We start from the raw sequence: 23,277 nt of genomic DNA, 5'->3' as shown, positions 1-23,277 counted from the left end.
CCACCACCAGCCTCACATCCCTCCTCACCCCTCCCCCGGCAGCAGCTGCACCACCTCCACCACCAGCCTCACATCCCTCCTCACCCCCCCGGCAGCAGCTGCACATGCATCATGCAGCTGGTGGGGCTTCCTCTACTGCTGTGTTACCCTTCCTTCCTTCATAACACCCTACGTTGTCTTAATGGTTCACATTGGTCATGTATGTGAAAACGAGGTGTGTGTGTGTGTACATCTGAGTGTGGTGATCGGTGTGTTGATGTGTTGATGTATATTGTAGAATGTTTCTGGGTTTGTGTCATTATGTGAGATGACTGTTAGTATGTTAGCTGAAACGGCACTAATTGAGGCCATCTCATTAACGATATCGTATATATATATATATATATATATATATATATATATATATATATATATATATATATATATATATATATATATTCACCTATTATACTTTGTCGCTGTCTCTCGCATTAGCGAGGTAGGGCAAGGATACAGACGAAAGAATGGCCCAACCCACCCACATACACATGTATATACATAAACGCCCACACATGCACATATACATATTTATATATTTCAACGTAAACATACATATGCATGCACAGAAATATACATATATACACATGCACATATTCATACGTGCTGCCTTCATCCATTTCGTCGCCACCCCGCCACACATGAAATAACACTCCCCTCCCCCGCACGCGTGCGAGGTAGCGCTAGGAAAAAACAACAAAGGTCACATTCGTTCACACAGTCTCTAGCTGTCATGTGTAATGCACCGAAACCACAGCTCCCTTTCCACTTCCAGGCCCTACACAGCTCTCCATGGTTTACCCCAGACGCTTCACATGCCCTGGTTCAATCAATTGACAGCACGTTGACCCCGGTATACCACATCGTTCCAATATAATATAATCCCTGGGGATAGGGGAGAAAGAATACTTCCCTCGTATTGCCTGCGTGTCATAGAAGGCGACTAAAAGGGGAGGAAGCGGGGGGGCTGGAAATCCTCCCCTCCTTCTTTCACGTATCCAAAAGAAGGAACAGAGAAGAGAGCCAGTCCTCTGTCCTTGACGCTACCTCGCCAACGCGGGAAATGGCGAATACGCATGATAAAGCTATACAAATAAAGATACGTATAAGTATATAAATGCTGCCTTACCCAGCAATACAGAGGGAAGGTTGAGGGTAGGGAGGACAAGGTCGTGTGTGTGTGTGTGTGTGTGTGGGCCAACATGGTGGACACACATGATAACAATGTCCCTGAAACCTACCTCAGTACACTCGTACTGATAGAAAAGGAGGCACCGGTTGCTAACTTCACGCCTACATACACACACACACACACACACACAAAGCCTGGCCTCTCCCTAGCTATATTTACCTCATGTTTCCTCATGAACCATAGGTCTAGTGCACTGTAGCAATATGTGACACGAGCTATGAGGAACATGACATCAGTCATGTGAGAGCTGCACATATTGTACAGTATGTGTGTGTGTGTGTGTGTGTGTGTGTGTGGGCGGAGTCAGGGTGAGACGAGGGTAGGTCAACTGTTGTGTGGGAACAGTTACAATCCGTCTTCTGTCGCCTCCGGTGGCTGCTCAAGGTAAGACACACACACACACACACTTCATTATGGCCAGGTAGGGAGCGTGTGGCCAGGTAAGACCACTTCATTATGGCCAGGTAGGGAGCGTGTGGCCAGGTAAGACCACTTCATTATGGCCAGGTAGGGAGCGTGTGGCCAGGTAAGACCACTTCATTATGGCCAGGTAGGGAGCGTGTGGCCAGGTAAGACCACTTCATTGTGGCCAGGTAGGGAGCGTGTGGCCAGGTAAGACCACTTCATTGTGGCCAGGTAGGGAGCGTGTGGCCAGGTAAGACCACTTCATTATGGCCAGGTAGGGAGCGTGTGGCCAGGTAAGACCACTTCATTGTTATTGTCTGACCTGCCTCATGATCCAGTGAGGCTCACCTTTACCTTGTATTACAAGGTAAACATATCAGCAATAATATTATCAACTTGGTTTTTTTTTCTTGATTTTTTTTCTGTGAACTTGTGGACTTGAAGTATTTGCAACTATGTAAGCTGGTACTGAATTAATCACGTGGGGATCCACTGACAGCACGTCGACCCCGGTATATCACATCGTTCCAATTCACTCTATTCCTTGCACGACTTTCACCCTCCTGCATGTTCAGGCCCCGATCACACAAAATCTTTTTCACTCCATCTTTCCACCTCCAATTTGGTCTCCCACTTCTCCTCGTTCCCTCCACCTCTGACACATATATCCTCTTGGTCAATCTTTCCTCACTCATTCTTTCCCTCTTCTGCTCTTTCAACCACACTCTTTATATTACCACACATCTCTCTTACCCTTACGTTACTTACTCGATCAAACCACCTCACACCACATATTGTCCTCAAACATTTCATCTCCAATACACACACACACACACACACACACACACACACACACACACACACACACACACACATGAATGTCGTATGTCCTTCTTTTCTAATGGAACATAATCTGTTTTTCACGCTTCACGTACAGCTTGAAAATTGTGTTCACTGTGCATCACACATGTACGACTATATAGTATTCATCATTGTATTCACTGTGCATCACACATGTACGACTATATAGTACTGATCATTGTATTCACTGTGCATCACACATGTACGACTATATAGTATTGATCATTGTGTTCACTGTGCATCACACATCTACGACTATATAGTACTGATCATTGTGTTCACTGTGCATCACACATGTACGACTATATAGTATTGATCATTGTGTTCACTGTGCATCACACATGTACGACTATATAGTACTGATCATTGTATTCACTGTGCATCACACATGTACGACTATATAGTATTGATCATTGTGTTCACTGTGCATCACACGTGTACAACTATATAGTATTGATCACTGTGTTCACTGTGCATCACACGTGTACGACTATATAGTATTGATCACTGTGTTCACTGTGCATCACACGTGTACGACTATATAGTATTGATCATTGTGTTCACTGTGCATCACACGTGTAAAACTATATAGTATTGATCAATGTGTTCACTGTGCATCACACATGCACGACTATATAGTATTGATCACTGTGTTCACTGTGCATCACACGTGTACAACTATATAGTATTGATCATTGTGTTCACTGTGCATCACACGTGTACGACTATATAGTATTGATCATTGTGTTCACTGTGCATCACACGTGTACAACTATATAGTATTGACCATTGTGTTCAATGTGCATCACACGTGTACGACTATATAGTATTGATCATTGTGTTCACTGTGCATCACACGTGTACGACTATATAGTATTGATCATTGTGTTCACTGTGCATCACACATGTACGACTATATAGTATTGATCATTGTGTTCACTGTGCATCACACGTGTACAACTATATAGTATTGATCATTGTGTTCACTGTGCATCACACGTGTACGACTATATAGTATTGATCATTGTGTTCACTGTGCATCACACAAGCACGACTATATAGTATTGATCATTGTGTTCACTGTGCATCACACGTGTACAACTATATAGTATTGATCATTGTGTTCAATGTGCATCACACGTGTACAACTATATAGTACTGATCATTGTGTTCACTGTGCATCACACGTGTACAACTATATAGTATTGACCATTGTGTTCAATGTGCATCACACGTGTACGACTATATAGTAATGATCATTGTGTTCATGGTGCATCACACGTGTACAACTATATAGTATTGATCATTGTGTTCACTGTATATCACACGTGTACTATATAGTATTGACCATTGTGTTCAATGTGCATCACACGTGTACGACTATACAATATTGATCATTGTGTTCACTGTGTATCACACGTGTACAACTATATAGTATTGATCATTGTGTTCGCTGTGCATCACACATGCACGACTATATAGTATTGATCATTGTGTTCACCTGTGCATCACACGTGTACGACTATATAGTTTTGATAATTGTGTTCACTGTGCATCACACGTGTACAACTATATAGTATTGATCATTGTGTTCACTGTGCATCACACGTGTACGACTATATAGTATTGATCATTGTGTTCACTGTGCATCACACGTGTACGACTATATAGTATTGATCATTGTGTTCACTGTGCATCACACGTGTACAACTATATAGTATTGATCATTGTGTTCACTGTGCACCACACGTGTACAACTATATAGTATTGATCATTGTGTTCACTGTGCATCACACGTGTACGACTATATAGTATTGACCATTGTGTTCACTGTGCATCACACGTGTACGACTATATAGTATTGATCATTGTGTTCACTGTGCATCACACGTGTACAACTATATAGTATTGATCATTGTGTTCACTGTATATCACACGTGTACGACTATATAGTATTGACCATTGTGTTCAATGTGCATCACACGTGCACGACTATACAATATTGATCATTGTGTTCACTGTGTATCACACGTGTACAACTATATAGTATTGATCATTGTGTTCGCTGTGCATCACACATGCACGACTATATAGTATTGATCATTGTGTTCACCGTGCATCGCACGTGTACAACTATATAGTATTGATCATTGTGTTCACTGTGCATCACACGTGCACGACTATGTAGTATTGATCATTGTGTTCACTGTGCATCACACGTGTACGACTATATAGTATTGATCATTGTGTTCACTGTGCATCACACGTGTACGACTATATAGTATTGACCATTGTGTTCAATGTGCATCACACATGCACGACTATATAGTATGGATCATTGTGTTCACTGTACATCACACATGTACGACTATATAGTATTGATCATTGTGTTCACTGTGCATTACACATGCACGACTATATAGTATTGATCACTGTGTTCACTGTACATCACACGTGTACGACTATATAATATTGATCATTGTGTTCACTGTGCATCACACGTTGACAACTATATAGTATTGATCATTGTGTTCACTGTGCATCACACGTGTACGACTATATAGTATTGATCATTGTGTTCACTGTGCATCACACGTGTACGACTATATAGTATTGATCATTGTGTTCACTGTGCATCACACGTGTACGACTACATAGCAGATGTAACAAGGAACATCTCTTAATGATCGTTCGTAAGGTGGGGTATGTTTTGAACACGTTCATAACAGGAACAATGAAAGTGATTCGACCTAAGCTGTTCACCTCTGAAAGTGTTGCACAAACATGTTCGACCTAAACAATGCACTTAGAGGCGGGACTAATTACCCGGATGTCATTAGGCAGTTCATTAGTGAAGGCTTTGCCTTTAATCTTTCCACCGAGAATTGACGTTTTCAAAGTTGCTCGTACAACTGATCGGATTAACTTCGTTAACAACGAATTATGTTCTTGTTGCAGAGACAGTTGATTACGAATATGTAAATATGAGACGCTGTTTGGGATATATGGTCACATCTTTGTCATATAACGTATTAGGGCCGGGGTCACATATATGGCCACTACCATCGTGAGGGCCAGGGTCACATATATGACCACTACCCTCGTGAGGGCCAGGGTCACATATATGACCACTACCATCGTGAGGGCCAGGGTCACATATATGACAACTACCATCGTGAGGGCCAGGGTCAAATATATGACCACTACCATCGTGAGGGCCAGGGTCACATATATGACAACTACCCTCGTGAGGGCCAGGGTCACATATATGACAACTACCCTCGTGAGGGCCAGGGTCACATATATGACCACTACCCTCGTGAGGGCCAGGGTCACATATATGACAACTACCATCGTGAGGGCCGGGGTCACATATATGGCCACTACCATCGTGAGGGCCAGGGTCACATATATGACCACTACCCTCGTGAGGGCCAGGGTCACATATATGACAACTACCATCGTGAGGGCCGGGGTCACATATATGGCCACTACCCTAGTGAGGGCCAGGGTCACATATATGACCACTACCCTCGTGAGGGCCAGGGTCACATTATGACCACTACCATCGTGAGGGCCATGGTCAAATATATGACCACTACCAACGTGAGGGACAGGGTCACATATATGACCACCACCATCGTGAGGGCCGGGGTCACATATATGACCACTACCATTGTGAGGGCCAGGGTCACATATATGACCACTACCCTCGTGAGGGCCAGGGTCACATATATGACCTCCACCATCGTGAGGGCCAGGGTCACGTATATGACCACTACCCTCGTGAGAACCAGGGTCACATATATGACCACTATCATCGTGAGGGCCAGGGTCACATATATGACCACTACCCCCGTGAGGGCCAGGGTCACATATATGACCACTACCCTCGTGAGGGCCAGGTTAACATATATGACCACCACCATCGTGAGGGCCAGGGTCACATATATGACCACTACCCTCGTGAGGGCCAGGGTCACATATATGACCACCACCATCGTGAGGGCCAGGGTCACATATATGACCACTACCCTCGTGAGGGCCAGGGTCACATATATGACCACTACCATCGTGAGGGCCAGGGTCACATATATGACCACTACCATCGTGAGGGCCAGGGTCACATATATGACCACTACCCTCGTGAGGGCCAGGGTCACATATATGACCACTACCATCGTGAGGGCCAGGGTCACATATATGACCACTACCCTCGTGAGGGCCAGGGTCACATATATGACCACTACCATCGTGAGGGCCAGGGTCACATATATGACCACTACCATCGTGAGGGCCAGGGTCACATATATGACCACTACCATCGTGAGGGCCAGGGTCACATATATGACCACTACCATCGTGAGGGCCAGGGTCACATATATGACCACTACCCTCGTGAGGGCCAGGGTCACATATATGACCACTACCATCGTGAGGGCCAGGGTCACATATATGACCACTACCCTCGTGAGGGCCAGGGTCACATATATGACCACTACCATCGTGAGGGCCAGGGTCACATATATGACCACTACCATCGTGAGGGCCAGGGTCACATATATGACCACTACCCTCGTGAGGGCCAGGGTCACATATATGACCACTACCATCGTGAGGGCCAGGGTCACATATATGACCACTACCATCGTGAGGGCCAGGGTCACATATATGACCACTACCATCGTGAGGGCCAGGGTCACATATATGACCACTACCCTCGTGAGGGCCAGGGTCACATATATGACCACTACCATCGTGAGGGCCAGGGTCACATATATGACCACTACCCTCGTGAGGGCCAGGGTCACATATATGACCACTACCATCGTGAGGGCCAGGGTCACATATATGACCACTACCATCGTGAGGGCCAGGGTCACATATATGAACCACTACCTCGTGAGGGCCAGGGTCACATATATGACCACTACCATCGTGAGGGCCAGGGTCACATATATGACCACTAGCCATCGTGAGGGCCAGGGTCACATATATGACCACTACCATCGTGAGGGCCAGGGTCACATATATGACCACTACCCTCGTGAGGGCCAGGGTCACATATATGACCACTACCATCGTGAGGGCCAGGGTCACATATATGACCACTACCATCGTGAGGGCCAGGGTCACATATATGACCACTACCATCGTGAGGGCCAGGGTCACATATATGACCACTACCATCGTGAGGGCCAGGGTCACATATATGACCACTACCCTCGTGAGGGCCAGGGTCACATATATGACCACTACCCTCGTGAGGGCCAGGGTCACATATATGACCACTACCATCGTGAGGGCCAGGGTCACATATATGACCACTACCCTCGTGAGGGCCAGGGTCACATATATGGCCACTACCATCGTGAGGGCCAGGGTCACATATATGACCACTACCATCGTGAGGGCCAGGGTCACATATATGACCACTACCCTCGTGAGGGCCAGGGTCACATATATGACCACTACCCTCGTGAGGGCCAGGGTCACATATATGACCACTACCCTCGTGAGGGCCAGGGTCACATATATGACCACTACCATCGTGAGGGCCAGGGTCACATATATGACCACTACCCTCGTGAGGGCCAGGGTCACATATATGACCACTACCATCGTGAGGGCCAGGGTCACATATATGACCACTACCATCGTGAGGGCCAGGGTCACATATATGACCACTACCCTCGTGAGGGCCAGGGTCACATATATGACCACTACCATCGTGAGGGCCAGGGTCACATATATGACCACTACCATCGTGAGGGCCAGGGTCACATATATGACCACTACCCTCGTGAGGGCCAGGGTCACATATATGACCACTACCCTCGTGAGGGCCAGGGTCACATATATGACCACTACCATCGTGAGGGCCAGGGTCACATATATGACCACTACCATCGTGAGGGCCAGGGTCACATATATGACCACTACCCTCGTGAGGGCCAGGGTCACATATATGACCACTACCCTCGTGAGGGCCAGGGTCACATATATGACCACTACCCTCGTGAGGGCCAGGGTCACATATATGACCACTACCATCGTGAGGGCCAGGGTCACATATATGACCACTACCATCGTGAGGGCCAGGGTCACATATATGACCACTACCCTCGTGAGGGCCAGGGTCACATATATGACCACTACCATCGTGAGGGCCAGGGTCACATATATGACCACTACCATCGTGAGGGCCAGGGTCACATATATGACCACTACCCTCGTGAGGGCCAGGGTCACATATATGACCACTACCATCGTGAGGGCCAGGGTCACATATATGACCACTACCCTCGTGAGGGCCAGGGTCACATATATGACCACTACCATCGTGAGGGCCAGGGTCACATATATGACCACTACCATCGTGAGGGCCAGGGTCACATATATGACCACTACCCTCGTGAGGGCCAGGGTCACATATATGACCACTACCATCGTGAGGGCCAGGGTCACATATATGACCACCACCATCGTGAGGGCCAGGGTCACATATATGACCACTACCATCGTGAGGGCCAGGGTCACATATATGACCACTACCATCGTAAGGGCCAGGGTCACATATATGGCCACCACCATCGTGAGGGCCAGGGTCACACATATGGCCACTGCCCTCGTGAGGGCCAGGGTCACATATATGACCACCACCATCGTGAGGGCCAAGGTCACATATATGACCACTACCCTCGTGAGGGCCAGGGTCACATATATGACCACTACCATCGTGAGGGCCAGGGTCACATATATGACCACTATCATCGTGAGGTGCACAAGACAGAGACACAACATGATAACAACACTGTGTTACTCTAGAGCTGAGTGAGTGTGTGTGTGTCTATGTACCTCTCAGATATATCTAATGTACTTGAACAGGCAGACATTCTTATCACATGTGGTATAGCCTTATCGTCCTCTGTTAACTTAATGTTCTTGAAACACTTAGAAGTAAAGTACGTAAGCAAAGATGGATTGATTTCCTCATATTGTAAAAGCAAATTTAGGACTTATTAGTTGTTGTAAATGTTTAAGGTGAGGAGAGTGTCAGGTTGATATCATACCTCACGTGAGGCGACCCTCTCCTACCACTTGTGTTGGATGTATTGATCATGGACCACAACTACCTCACCGTGAGGCGACCCTCTCCTACCACTTGTGCTGGATGTATTGATCATGGACCACAATACCTCACCAGGCGACCCTCTCCTGCCACTTGTGTTGGATGTATTGATCATGGACCACAATACCTCACCAGGCGACCCTCTCCTGCCACTTGTGTTGGATGTATTGATCATGGACCACAATACCTCACCAGGCGACCCTCTCCTACCACTTGTGTTGGATGTATTGATCATGGACCACAATACCTCACCAGGCGACCCTCTCCTACCACTTGTGTTGGATGTATTGATCATGGACCACAATACCTCACCAGGCGACCCTCTCCTACCACTGGTGCTGGATGTATTGATCATGGACCACATGATGAACGTTGGTCCACCCTAATGTTGTGAGATGTACAGATCATGTGACATCTGTCTTGTACCAGGTCCCATTACAACGTGTTGATGATTCACACACTGCACCAAGTACCTGACAGGAGGGAAAATGGTTGAATTTTGATTGTATTAATAGTTTGTTGCTCTCTAATGTGTTATCATGAATACACAAGCACCTACCAGATACCACTCTTACTATTCCTGTCTGGGAGTATATTACCCTACTCATCTACCAGGTCGAGCTCCTCTCACATGTGAGGAGTTTGACCTCATATCAATCATACCAGGTACTCAGCTCCTCTCACTGTAGGATGTTTGATCTATGCATCATACCTCCAGGTACTCCTCCTACCACTGGGGTTTGACTCTATATCATCATCACCAGGTCTCAGGTTAGTCACTCTCACTGAGTGAGTGTTGATCCTCTATCATCATACAAGGTCATCAGTTGAGTCCTCATGATGGGGTTTACTATTATCAATTTTTTATTACACCAGCTCTTCTCAGTTAGTTCCTCTCACTGAGGGTTTACCTCTATCATCATACCAGGTCTCAGTTAGCTCCTCTCACTGAGGAGTTTACCTCTATCATCATACCAGGTCTCAGTTAGTTCCTCTCACTGAGGAGTTTACCTCTATCATCATACCAGGTCTCAGTTAGTTCCTCTCACTGAGGAGTTTACCTCTATCATCATACCAGGTCTCAGTTAGTTCCTCTCACTGAGGAGTTTACCTCTATCATCATACCAGGTCTCAGTTAGTTCCTCTCACTGAGGAGTTTACCTCTATCATCATACCAGGTCTCAGTTAGTTCCTCTCACTGAGGAGTTTACCTCTATCATCATACCAGGTCTCAGTTAGTTCCTCTCACTGAGGAGTTTACCTCTATCATCATACCAGGTCTCAGTTAGTTCCTCTCACTGAGGAGTTTACCTCTATCATCATACCAGGTCTCAGTTAGTTCCTCTCACTGAGGAGTTTACCTCTATCATCATACCAGGTCTCAGTTAGCTCCTCTCACTGAGGAGTTTACCTCTATCATCATACCAGGTCTCAGTTAGTTCCTCTCACTGAGGAGTTTACCTCTATCATCATACCAGGTCTCAGTTAGCTCCTCTCACTGAGGAGTTTACCTCTATCATCATACCAGGTCTCAGTTAGCTCCTCTCACTGAGGAGTTTACCTCTATCATCGTACCAGGTCTCAGTTAGTTCCTCTCACTGAGGGGTTTACCTCTATCATCATACCAGGTCTCAGTTAGTTCCTCTCACTGAGGAGTTTACCTCTATCATCATACCAGGTCTCAGTTAGTTCCTCTCACTGAGGAGTTTACCTCTATCATCATACCAGGTCTCAGTTAGTTCCTCTCACTGAGGAGTTTACCTCTATCATCATACCAGGTCTCAGTTAGCTCCTCTCACTGAGGAGTTTACACTTAAAAAAATGGGTTACAGGAGGAGAATGTGTCGAGGTTTTCCGACATTTTCCTGGCCTTGCTTCGCCAGCATGAGCCACTTATATTTCACTTTCCCTCGTTGGTAAACATTGGCTCGGTTTCTGTTGTCCAGAACTGTTCATTTTGTGAGTTTTTATGACATTTCGTAGACCAGTCAACCTTGGTGAAGGTGCTGCATCGTACAGTGGCTATGTGGCAGCTGGCGGACATGAGCCGGTGTGATGTTTGTGAAGATCTTTAGTCAGAATCTTCATGTTTTCTTTGTACAAACAACGACTTGACACTTTGTTCTAAGCACAGACTTTCCATTTTCTCGGAAACTCTTCAACTATTCCAAACCATTTTTGTCTTCGTATATCACCTCCTTCATTGTTGGTCTGTCCTGGAAGTGGATTTCTGTCCATATGTGGCGCGTTGGTCTGGAAGTGGCTGGAAGATAGATGACTGGCGTTATCTTGGAACCAGAGATCACACTGACCGAGTTTCTTGTCCACTGTCACAAGATCATTATCCACTCATAATGAGGTAATTACCCAATATTGATCGTTAGCTTTCATGCGTTTGTTGTCTACGAGTGTCAGACGAGAACACAGCCACCACCTGGATATTACTGAATGATCATTATTGCCTGAAGATGATGATGATCATTGGCATGGTAACCTTGTGATCATTATTGCCTGAAGATGATGATGATCATTGGCATGGTAACCTTGTGATCATTATTGCCTGAAGATGATGATGATCATTGGCATGGTAACCTTGTGATCATTATTGCCTGAAGATGATGATGATCACTGGCAAGATAATCTTGTGATCATTATTGCCTGAAGATGATGATGATCATTAGCAAGGTAATCTTGTGATCATTATTGCCTGAAGATGATGATGATCATTGGCATGGTAACCTTGTGATCATTATTGCCTGAAGATGATGATGATCATTGGCATGGTAACCTTGTGATCATTATTGCCAGATGATGATGATCATTGGCAAGGTAGTCTTCTGATCATTATTGCCTGAAGATGATGATGATCATTAGCAAGGTAATCTTGTGATCATTATTGCCTGAAGATCATGATCATTGGCAAGGTAATCTTATGATCATTATTGCCTGAAGATGATGATCATTGGCAAGGTAATCTTGTGATCATTATTGCCTGAAGATGATGATGATCATTAGCAAGGTAATCTTGTGATCATTATTGCCTGAAGATGATGATGATCATTGGCATGGTAACCTTGTGATCATTATTGCCTGAAGATGATGATGATCACTGGCAAGATAATCTTGTGATCATTATTGCCTGAAGATGATGATGATCATTAGCAAGGTAATCTTGTGATCATTATTGCCTGAAGATGATGATGATCATTGGCATGGTAACCTTGTGATCATTATTGCCTGAAGATGATGATGATCATTGGCATGGTAACCTTGTGATCATTATTGCCAGATGATGATGATCATTGCCATGGTAACCTTGTGATCATTATTGCCAGATGATGATGATCATTGGCAAGGTAGTCTTCTGATCATTATTGCCTGAAGATGATGATGATCATTAGCAAGGTAATCTTGTGATCATTATTGCCTGAAGATCATGATCATTGGCAAGGTAATCTTATGATCATTATTGCCTGAAGATGATGATCATTGGCAAGGTAATCTTGTGATCATTATTGCCTGAAGATGATGATGATCATTGGCAAGGTAATCTTGTGATCATTATTGCCTGAAGATGATGATCATTGGCAAGGTAATCTTATGATCATTATTGCCTGAAGATGATGATCATTGGCAAGGTAATCTTGTGATCATTATTGCCTGAAGATGATGATGATCATTGGCAAGGTAATCTTATGATCATTATTGCCTGATGATGATGATCATTGGCAAGGTAATCTTAGTGATCATTATTGCCTGATGATGTTGATCATTGGGCAAGGTAATCTTAGTGATCATTATTGCCTGACGAGATGAGATCATTGGCAAAGGTAATCTTAGTGACATTAGTGCCTGATTGATGATGATCATTGCGCAAGGTAATTCTTATGATACTTTGTGCCTGATGATGTTGAACGATTGGCAAAGGTAATCTTGTGATCATTAGTGCCTGAGATGATGATGATCATGGCCATGGTATCTTAGTGATCATTAATTGCCTGATGATGAGATCATTGAACATGGCATGTAATCTTGTGAGCATTATTGGCCTGAAGATGATTATGATCATTGGCAAGGTAATCTTATGATCATTATTGCCTGAAGATGATGATGATCATTGGCATGGTAACCTTGTGATCATTATTGCCTGAAGATGATGATGATAATTGGCAAGGTAATCTTGTGATCATTATTGCCAGATGATGATGATCATTGGCAAGGTAATCTTATGATCATTATTGCCTGAATGATGATGATCATTGGCATGGTAACCTTGTGATCATTATTGCCTGAAGATGATGATGATCATTGGCATGGTAACTTGTGATCATTATTGCCTGAAGATGATGATGATCATTGGCATGGTAATCTTATGATCATTATTGCCTGAGATGATGATGATCATTGGCAAGGTAATCTTGTGATCATTATTGCCAGATGATGATGATCATTGGCAAGGTAATCTTATGATCATTATTGCCAGATGATGATGATCATTGGCAAGGTAATCTTGTGATCATTATTGCCAGATGATGATGATCATTGGCAAGGTAATCTTATGATCATTATTGCCTGAAGATGATGATCATTGGCAAGGTAATCTTGTGATCATTATTGCCTGAAGATGATGATCATTGACAAGGCAATCTTATGATCATTATTGCCTGAAGATGATGATCATTGGTAAGGCAATCTTATGATCATTATTGCCTGATAATAATGATGATCATCATTTGCAGCTGTAGTGAATGTTGACTCTATACTGGACAAATAATGTCTGTTATCTGAGGAAGAAAGAATGCTTATCTTCAGGTTTGTGGACGTGTGACCACTCAGATAATGTTGTACATCTTTATATTCCACATTAGTGGACGTCTTCCCTCCACCTGGGATAAGGGACCTGACCCAGCTCTCGCTAGAACCTCGCCATATTGATCTACAATGAACCAAAGTGGCTTCATCCACATAACTTTTGCCCTCCAAACCTCCAGGAGAACGTGAATCGCGAGCTACGTTCCTCTATACTCCACAACTTTCCACATAAATCGGATCCGCTGAATGGCCCAGCGACACAACTTTTCCCACCGAACTTGCCACATTATATTTTTCTTTCCTTCTTACCAATGATAAAGGACGAAGGTAGGGATATACATAGCAGACATCTAATGTGTCTGAATGGTTTGGTGTGTACGAAGAAATATCGTACTGAAAAGCATCTTGACCTCTGCGTTACTACATCTTTGTTAAGGCCAAACTTAATCTTTATATCAACTGACTGTTACGTTCCTTTCTTGTATCTCACCTGATGATGTGATTATTACACGAAAGTGCACTTAGGAACTTATCGTGTTTCATTTCTCCGTGGACTCTTTAGAATATACTTGATCACCCGCTCAATTGTGATCCCCCCCCTCTCTCTCTCTCTCTCTCTATTTATATATATATATATATATATATATATATATATATATATATATATATATATATATATATATATATATATATATGTGTTAAGTGTTTATGATTGCTAGGCAGCCAGTGATTGTTCTGAATGCGCTATTTACAGTGGTTTACAGCAAGTTATGTTTGCTTTTAAGAGAATAGATGATCAAGAAGATGAGACGTCGTGTAAAGTGGAACGGTTAATATGTGAGTCGAGGATGATTTTGTGTTGATAATCCTGGTGTGGCAAGTTAGAGGAGGGTAGTGCCGAGAACAGACGAGGATAAGGTCTCATTCGCTCACATCATCTCTTTATTGGTGTAGTATAATACACCGAGACCAGAGCCCCATGTCCACATCTAGGTCCTACGGACCTTTCTCTAGTTTCCTCTGAGCACTTCATATGTCTTGGTTCAATGTACTGAGAGCACCTCACTCCCTTTATATAACATTATTCTAATTCATTCTATCCCATCCAGGCCTAATATACTGATTTACGTTTAGGTCCTGAACCCTCCAAATTTTTCTCACTCCATCCGTCCATCTCGAATTCTTCATTTCCCTTCACTCTGTCTCCCCACTTGTGACATATGCACCAATCTTGCCAACCTCTCCTCACTCATCCTTACCGAATGTCCAATTTTCTCAGCACATCCTCTTCAGCTTTCTCAAACATACATTCCTCATTACCACACTTCTCACTACCCTATCGTTTCATACTTGATCAACCTTTCTCACACTACTGCCAATCCTTAAGCACATTAATGATCCCAGCGTATCAGTCAACAACATAGTCACTTATTGAGAAGTTCAGCTGCACTACCATCCCTTCTGGCCGCCTTGCCACACTTCACCATATCTTCGGATTTCATCACCTCTTCTCTTTTCACCAAATCACTTACTGTGCCTCTCACTTCACATCCTTCCTCAACCCATGCACCCTACATCTGCTATCCTTTCATCAAATACGTTCAACAGTCCATCCTAGGACTCAACCCATTTCCTCTTTGCTTCGTCTCTGCCCGTCACCACATTCCATTTACCCCCTTCACCTACTTTCCCACTTATTCTCATGTTTTTATCTTTCTCATACTACTAACTCCTTTCAAAATAGTTTCTATTTACTCCTTGAAGTTTGTTAATATTCGCTCACACACCTTACCCCATTTGCCCTCCTTGTTTCCAGCCGTGTGATACACATGACAGAGGTGTTGGTGAGCCAGTATACCTCACAATGCAGATGGTGGTGATCAACCAGCTGTTGGTGTTGGTGATGGTGATGACGGTGGTGGTGGTGGAGTGTGAGAACCCACGCCTCGATATTGAGGTCCTGTACCAAGATCACTTTCCTCCTCTACACACCAACTGTACCCAGGTGACAACCACTGTACCCAGGTGACAACCACTGTTGTAATTATAACCTTACTAACAACACCCATCCAGTGGTGGACCAGTGACCACCTGTACACACCAACTGTACCCAGGTGACAACCACTGTTGTAATTATAACCTTACTAACAACACCCATCCAGTGGTGGACCAGTGACCACCTGTACACACCAGCTGTACCCAGGTGACAACCACTGTTGTAATTATAACCTTACTAACAACACCCATCCAGTGGTGCACCAGTGACCACCTGTACACACCAACTGTACCCAGGTGACAACCACTGTTGTAATTATAACCTTACTAACAACACCCATCCAGTGGTGCACCAGTGACCACCTGTACACACCAACTGTACCCAGGTGACAACCACTGTTGTAATTATAACCTTACTAACAACACCCATCCAGTGGTGCACCAGTGACCACCTGTACACACCAACTGTACCCAGGTGACAACCACTGTTGTAATTATAACCTTACTAACAACACCCATCCAGTGGTGGACCAGTGACCACCTGTACACACCAACTGTACCCAGGTGACAACCACTGTTGTAATTATAACCTTACTAACAACACCCATCCAGTGGTGCACCAGTGACCACCTGTACACACCAGCTGTACCCAGGTGACAACCACTGTTGTAATTATAACCTTACTAACAACACCCATCCAGTGGTGCACCAGTGACCACCTGTACACACCAACTGTACCCAGGTGACAACCACTGTTGTAATTATAACCTTACTAACAACACCCATCCAGTGGTGCACCAGTGACCACCTGTACACACCAACTGTACCCAGGTGACAACCACTGTTGTAATTATAACCTTACTAACAACACCCATCCAGTGGTGCACCAGTGACCACCTGTACACACCAACTGTACCCAGGTGACAACCACTGTTGTAATTATAACCTTACTAACAACACCCATCCAGTGGTGGACAAGTGACCACCTGTACACACCAGCTGTACCCAGGTGACAACCACTGTTGTAATTATAACCTTACTAACAACACCCATCCAGTGGTGCACCAGTGACCACCTGTACACACCAGCTGTACCCAGGTGACAACCACTGTTGTAATTATAACCTTACTAACAACACCCATCCAGTGGTGCACCAGTGACCACCTGTACACACCAGCTGTACCCAGGTGACAACCACTGTTGTAATTATAACCTTACTAACAACACCCATCCAGTGGTGCACCAGTGACCACCTGTACACACCAACTGTACCCAGGTGACAACCACTGTTGTAATTATAACCTTACTAACAACACCCATCCAGTGGTGCACCAGTGACCACCTGTACACACCAGCTGTACCCAGGTGACAACCACTGTTGTAATTATAACCTTACTAACAACACCCATCCAGTGGTGCACCAGTGACCACCTGTACACACCAACTGTACCCAGGTGACAACCACTGTTGTAATTATAACCTTACTAACAACACCCATCCAGTGGTGCACCAGTGACCACCTGTACACACCAACTGTACCCAGGTGACAACCACTGTTGTAATTATAACCTTACTAACAACACCCATCCAGTGGTGCACCAGTGACCACCTGTACACACCAACTGTACCCAGGTGACAACCACTGTTGTAATTATAACCTTACTAACAACACCCATCCAGTGGTGCACCAGTGACCACCTGTACACACCAACTGTACCCAGGTGACAACCACTGTTGTAATTATAACCTTACTAACAACACCCATCCAGTGGTGCACCAGTGACCACCTGTACACACCAACTGTACCCAGGTGACAACCACTGTTGTAATTATAACCTTACTAACAACACCCATCCAGTGGTGCACCAGTGACCACCTGTACACACCAACTGTACCCAGGTGACAACCACTGTTGTAATTATAACCTTACTAACAACACCCATCCAGTGGTGCACCAGTGACCACCTGTACACACCAACTGTACCCAGGTGACAACCACTGTTGTAATTATAACCTTACTAACAACACCCATCCAGTGGTGCACCAGTGACCACCTGTACACACCAACTGTACCCAGGTGACAACCACTGTTGTAATTATAACCTTACTAACAACACCCATCCAGTGGTGCACCAGTGACCACCTGTACACACCAACTGTACCCAGGTGACAACCACTGTTGTAATTATAACCTTACTAACAACACCCATCCAGTGGTGCACCAGTGACCACCTGTACACACCAACTGTACCCAGGTGACAACCACTGTTGTAATTATAACCTTACTAACAACACCCATCCAGTGGTGCACCAGTGACCACCTGTACACACCAACTGTACCCAGGTGACAACCACTGTTGTAATTATAACCTTACTAACAACACCCATCCAGTGGTGCACCAGTGACCACCTGTACACACCAACTGTACCCAGGTGACAACCACTGTTGTAATTATAACCTTACTAACAACACCCATCCAGTGGTGGCACCAGTGACCACCTGTACACACCAACTGTACCCAGGTGACAACCACTGTTGTAATTATAACCTTACTAACAACACCCATCCAGTGGTGGCACCAGTGACCACCTGTACACACCAACTGTACCCAGGTGACAACCACTGTTGTAATTATAACCTTACTAACAACACCCATCCAGTGGTGCACCAGTGACCACCTGTACACACCAACTGTACCCAGGTGACAACCACTGTTGTAATTATAACCTTACTAACAACACCCATCCAGTGGTGCACCAGTGACCACCTGTACACACCAACTGTACCCAGGTGACAACCACTGTTGTAATTATAACCTTACTAACAACACCCATCCAGTGGTGCACCAGTGACCACCTGTACACACCAACTGTACCCAGGTGACAACCACTGTTGTAATTATAACCTTACTAACAACACCCATCCAGTGGTGCACCAGTGACCACCTGTACACACCAACTGTACCCAGGTGACAACCACTGTTGTAATTATAACCTTACTAACAACACCCATCCAGTGGTGCACCAGTGACCACCTGTACACACCAACTGTACCCAGGTGACAACCACTGTTGTAATTATAACCTTACTAACAACACCCATCCAGTGGTGCACCAGTGACCACCTGTACACACCAACTGTACCCAGGTGACAACCACTGTTGTAATTATAACCTTACTAACAACACCCATCCAGTGGTGCACCAGTGACCACCTGTACACACCAACTGTACCCAGGTGACAACCACTGTTGTAATTATAACCTTACTAACAACACCCATCCAGTGGTGCACCAGTGACCACCTGTACACACCAACTGTACCCAGGTGACAACCACTGTTGTAATTATAACCTTACTAACAACACCCATCAGTGGTGCACCAGTGACCACCTGTACACACCACTGTACCCAGGTGACAACCACTGTTGTAATTATAACCTTACTAACAACACCCATCCAGTGGTGCACCAGTGACCACTGTACACACCAACTGTACCCAGGTGACAACCACTGTTGTAATTATACCTTACTAACAACACCCATCCAGTGGTGACAGTGACCACCTGTACACACACTGTACCCAGGTGACAACACTGTTGTAATTATAACCTTACTAACAACACCCACAGTGGTGAACCAGTGACCACCTGTACATACAACTGTACCCAGGTGACAACACTGTTGTAATTATAACCTTACTATGTCAACACCATCCAGTGTGTACCGTGACACACTGTACACACTATGTACCAGGTACAACCATGTTTATTATACCTTATAACAAACCTCCAGTGTTGAACATACCACTGTAATCACATGTACCCATACAACCACTGTTGTAATTATAATCCTTATACAAACATCACATCCCATCATGTATGCAACCACGTAAATATTATCACACACATGTATACATACCAACTTACCCAGTATGACAACATGTTGTAATTATAACCTTATAACAACACCATCATGCACCAGTACCACTGTACACACCAAGTGTAAGGTACAACCACTGTTGAATTATAACCTTACTAACAACACCTCCAGTGGATGCACATGACTCACTTACACACCACTGTACCAGGTACAACACTGTTGTAATTAACCTTACTAACAACAACCATAGTGGTGAGTACACTGTCACCACTGATACCATACAACACTGTGTTATAACCTTACTAACACACATCATGTGAATGTACACTGTTAAACTGTACCAGAAACCCATGTATTTAATACCTACTACATACCACCATAGTTGGTTCACTCATGCCATGTACTACACACTGACAGGTAACCACTGTGTAATTATACCTTCTAACATACTCACATCATGGTGACAGGAACACATCTGTACACACCAACTACCCTGTGCACCATGGGTTGATATATATACAACCTTGCCACATACTCCCATATGGTAGACGGATACATACACCTTGCCACAACTGCACACATGGTAACCTGGTACATTAAACCTCTGCACATACAACACATGAGGTAGACAGGATACATACAACCTCTGCCACATACTCCACACATGAGGTAGACTGGATACATACAACCTCTGCCACATACTGCACACATGAGGTAGACTGGATACATACAACCTCTGCCACATACTGCACACATGAGGTAGACTGGATACATACAACCTCTGCCACATACTCCACACATGAGGTAGACTGGATACATACAACCTCTGCCACATACTGCACACATGAGGTAGACTGGATACATACAACCTCTGCCACATACTCCACACATGAGGTAGACTGGATACATACAACCTCTGCCACATACTCCACACATGAGGTAGACTGGATACATACAACCTCTGCCACATACTGCACACATGAGGTAGACTGGATACATACAACCTCTGCCACATACTCCACACATGAGGTAGACTGGATACATACAACCTCGCAACATACTCCACACATGAGGTAGACTGGATACATACAACCTCTGCCACATACTGCACACATGAGGTAGACTGGATACATACAACCTCTGCCACATACTCCACACATGAGGTAGACTGGATACATACAACCTCGCAACATACTCCACACATGAGGTAGACTGGATACATACAACCTCTGCCACATACTGCACACATGAGGTAGACTGGATACATACAACCTCTGCCACATACTCCACACATGAGGTAGACTGGATACATACAACCTCTGCCACATACTCCACACATGAGGTAGACTGGATACATACAACCTCTGCCACATACTCCACGCATGAGGTAGACTGGATACATACAACCTCGCAACATACTCCACACATGAGGTAGACTGGATACATACAACCTCTGCCACATACTCCACACATGAGGTAGACTGGATACATACAACCTCGCAACATACTCCACACATGAGGTAGACTGGATACATACAACCTCTGCCACATACTCCACACATGAGGTAGACTGGATACATACAACCTCTGCCACATACTCCACACATGACGTAGACTGGATACGTACAACCTCTGCCACATACTCCACATATGAGGTAGACTGGATACATACAACCTCTGCCACATACTCCACACATGAGGTAGACTGGATACATACAACCTCTGCCACATACTCCACATATGAGGTAGACTGGATACATACAACCTCTGCCACATACTCCACATATGAGGTAGACTGGATACATACAACCTCTGCCACATACTCCACATATGAGGTAGACTGGATACGTACAACCTCTGCCACATACTCCACATATGAGGTAGACTGGATACATACAACCTCTGCCACATACTCCACACATGAGGTAGACTGGATACATACAACCTCTGCCACATACTCCACATATGAGGTAGACTGGATACATACAACCTCTGCCACATACTCCACATATGAGGTAGACTGGATACATACCAACCCCTCAACATACCCCACTCACAGTTTCAGTAAGTGTCAACTTTGTTAATGTTCATCTATACTTATGGAAGAACATCTTACTTTTTTCATTCCATTTTGCCTGAACATATGAGGTCAAGTCTTCATCATTCATGCCATCACCTCCATCAAGCAAATGTTCAGAGCGTAGCTGAAGGGAAATAGTCCTTGATGCTTAATGAGATGTCTTGTATGGCTTGTTCCTTCCTGCTAGCACACATCTTGATCACTTTACTTTGATCGGGAAACATTTACCTGCAGGTTGACAGACAGTGCAGGAATTCCAAAGACGTCTTTAGTTTTGTCAAACATACTACTACTATCATCGACTGTAACTTATTGAAACCAATTCTCACCAGCCAGAGTTAAGTTTAGAAACATACATTTCCTGCAGAGTATGACGGATCTGCTGCTCCTGCGTCAGGAGGTCAAGCTGACGGAGGTCACGAAAATATTGACAGAGATTCGAGATGCTTTGACCACCACCTCCACGATACACGTGCCTCGACCACCTCCCACAGGTAAACATTGCCATTATGTGATGTTTCCCTGAAGATGAATGTTACGCATCAACTGATCTGTTTACCAGATACTAAGTAAACATATGTGTTGTAAGGAGAAATGAAACACGATAAGTCTCGAGTGCACTTTCGATGTGATTACACACGAAAGTGCACTTGGGACAACGTGTTTTATTTTTCCTAGTGGCTTTCAGCAGTTACTATATTAGGTGTCTCACTGTGCCCTAGTGCAACATATAAATAGATAAATGTACCCAGAACCTTGGACCACTTGACCCCCTTCATGAGGTTGCCTCATGGACTCAGGAGGTTCGCCACGTCTGCCGGAGGAAACCACAGGTTGGCCTCGACTGGGTGAATGCAGAGCATCCGAGGAGCAGGTGTTCAGTGT

At 44.6% G+C, this 23,277-nt stretch overlaps 1 protein-coding gene across 1 annotated transcript in view; it reads left to right on the top strand.

Annotated features, from left to right (window-relative positions):
• Positions 1-1,464: 1,464 nt before the first annotated feature.
• LOC139761524 (perlucin-like protein) overlaps positions 1,465-23,277 on the top strand; it is a 36,919-nt gene continuing 15,106 nt past the window's right edge. The window contains exons 1-3 of the mRNA XM_071685789.1: positions 1,465-1,612; positions 16,255-16,443; positions 22,760-22,886. Of these exons, the coding sequence (XP_071541890.1) occupies positions 16,303-16,443; positions 22,760-22,886 (268 nt within the window). The 5' untranslated portion in view covers positions 1,465-1,612; positions 16,255-16,302. The remainder of the gene's footprint in view (positions 1,613-16,254; positions 16,444-22,759; positions 22,887-23,277) is intronic.

Source organism: Panulirus ornatus, chromosome 40 (genome assembly GCF_036320965.1).
Source record: "Panulirus ornatus isolate Po-2019 chromosome 40, ASM3632096v1, whole genome shotgun sequence".
In the NCBI taxonomy this organism is placed as follows: Eukaryota; Metazoa; Arthropoda; class Malacostraca; order Decapoda; family Palinuridae; genus Panulirus; species Panulirus ornatus.
Note: the sequence above shows the minus strand (reverse complement) of the source record. Positions and strands in the feature narration are given on the sequence as shown.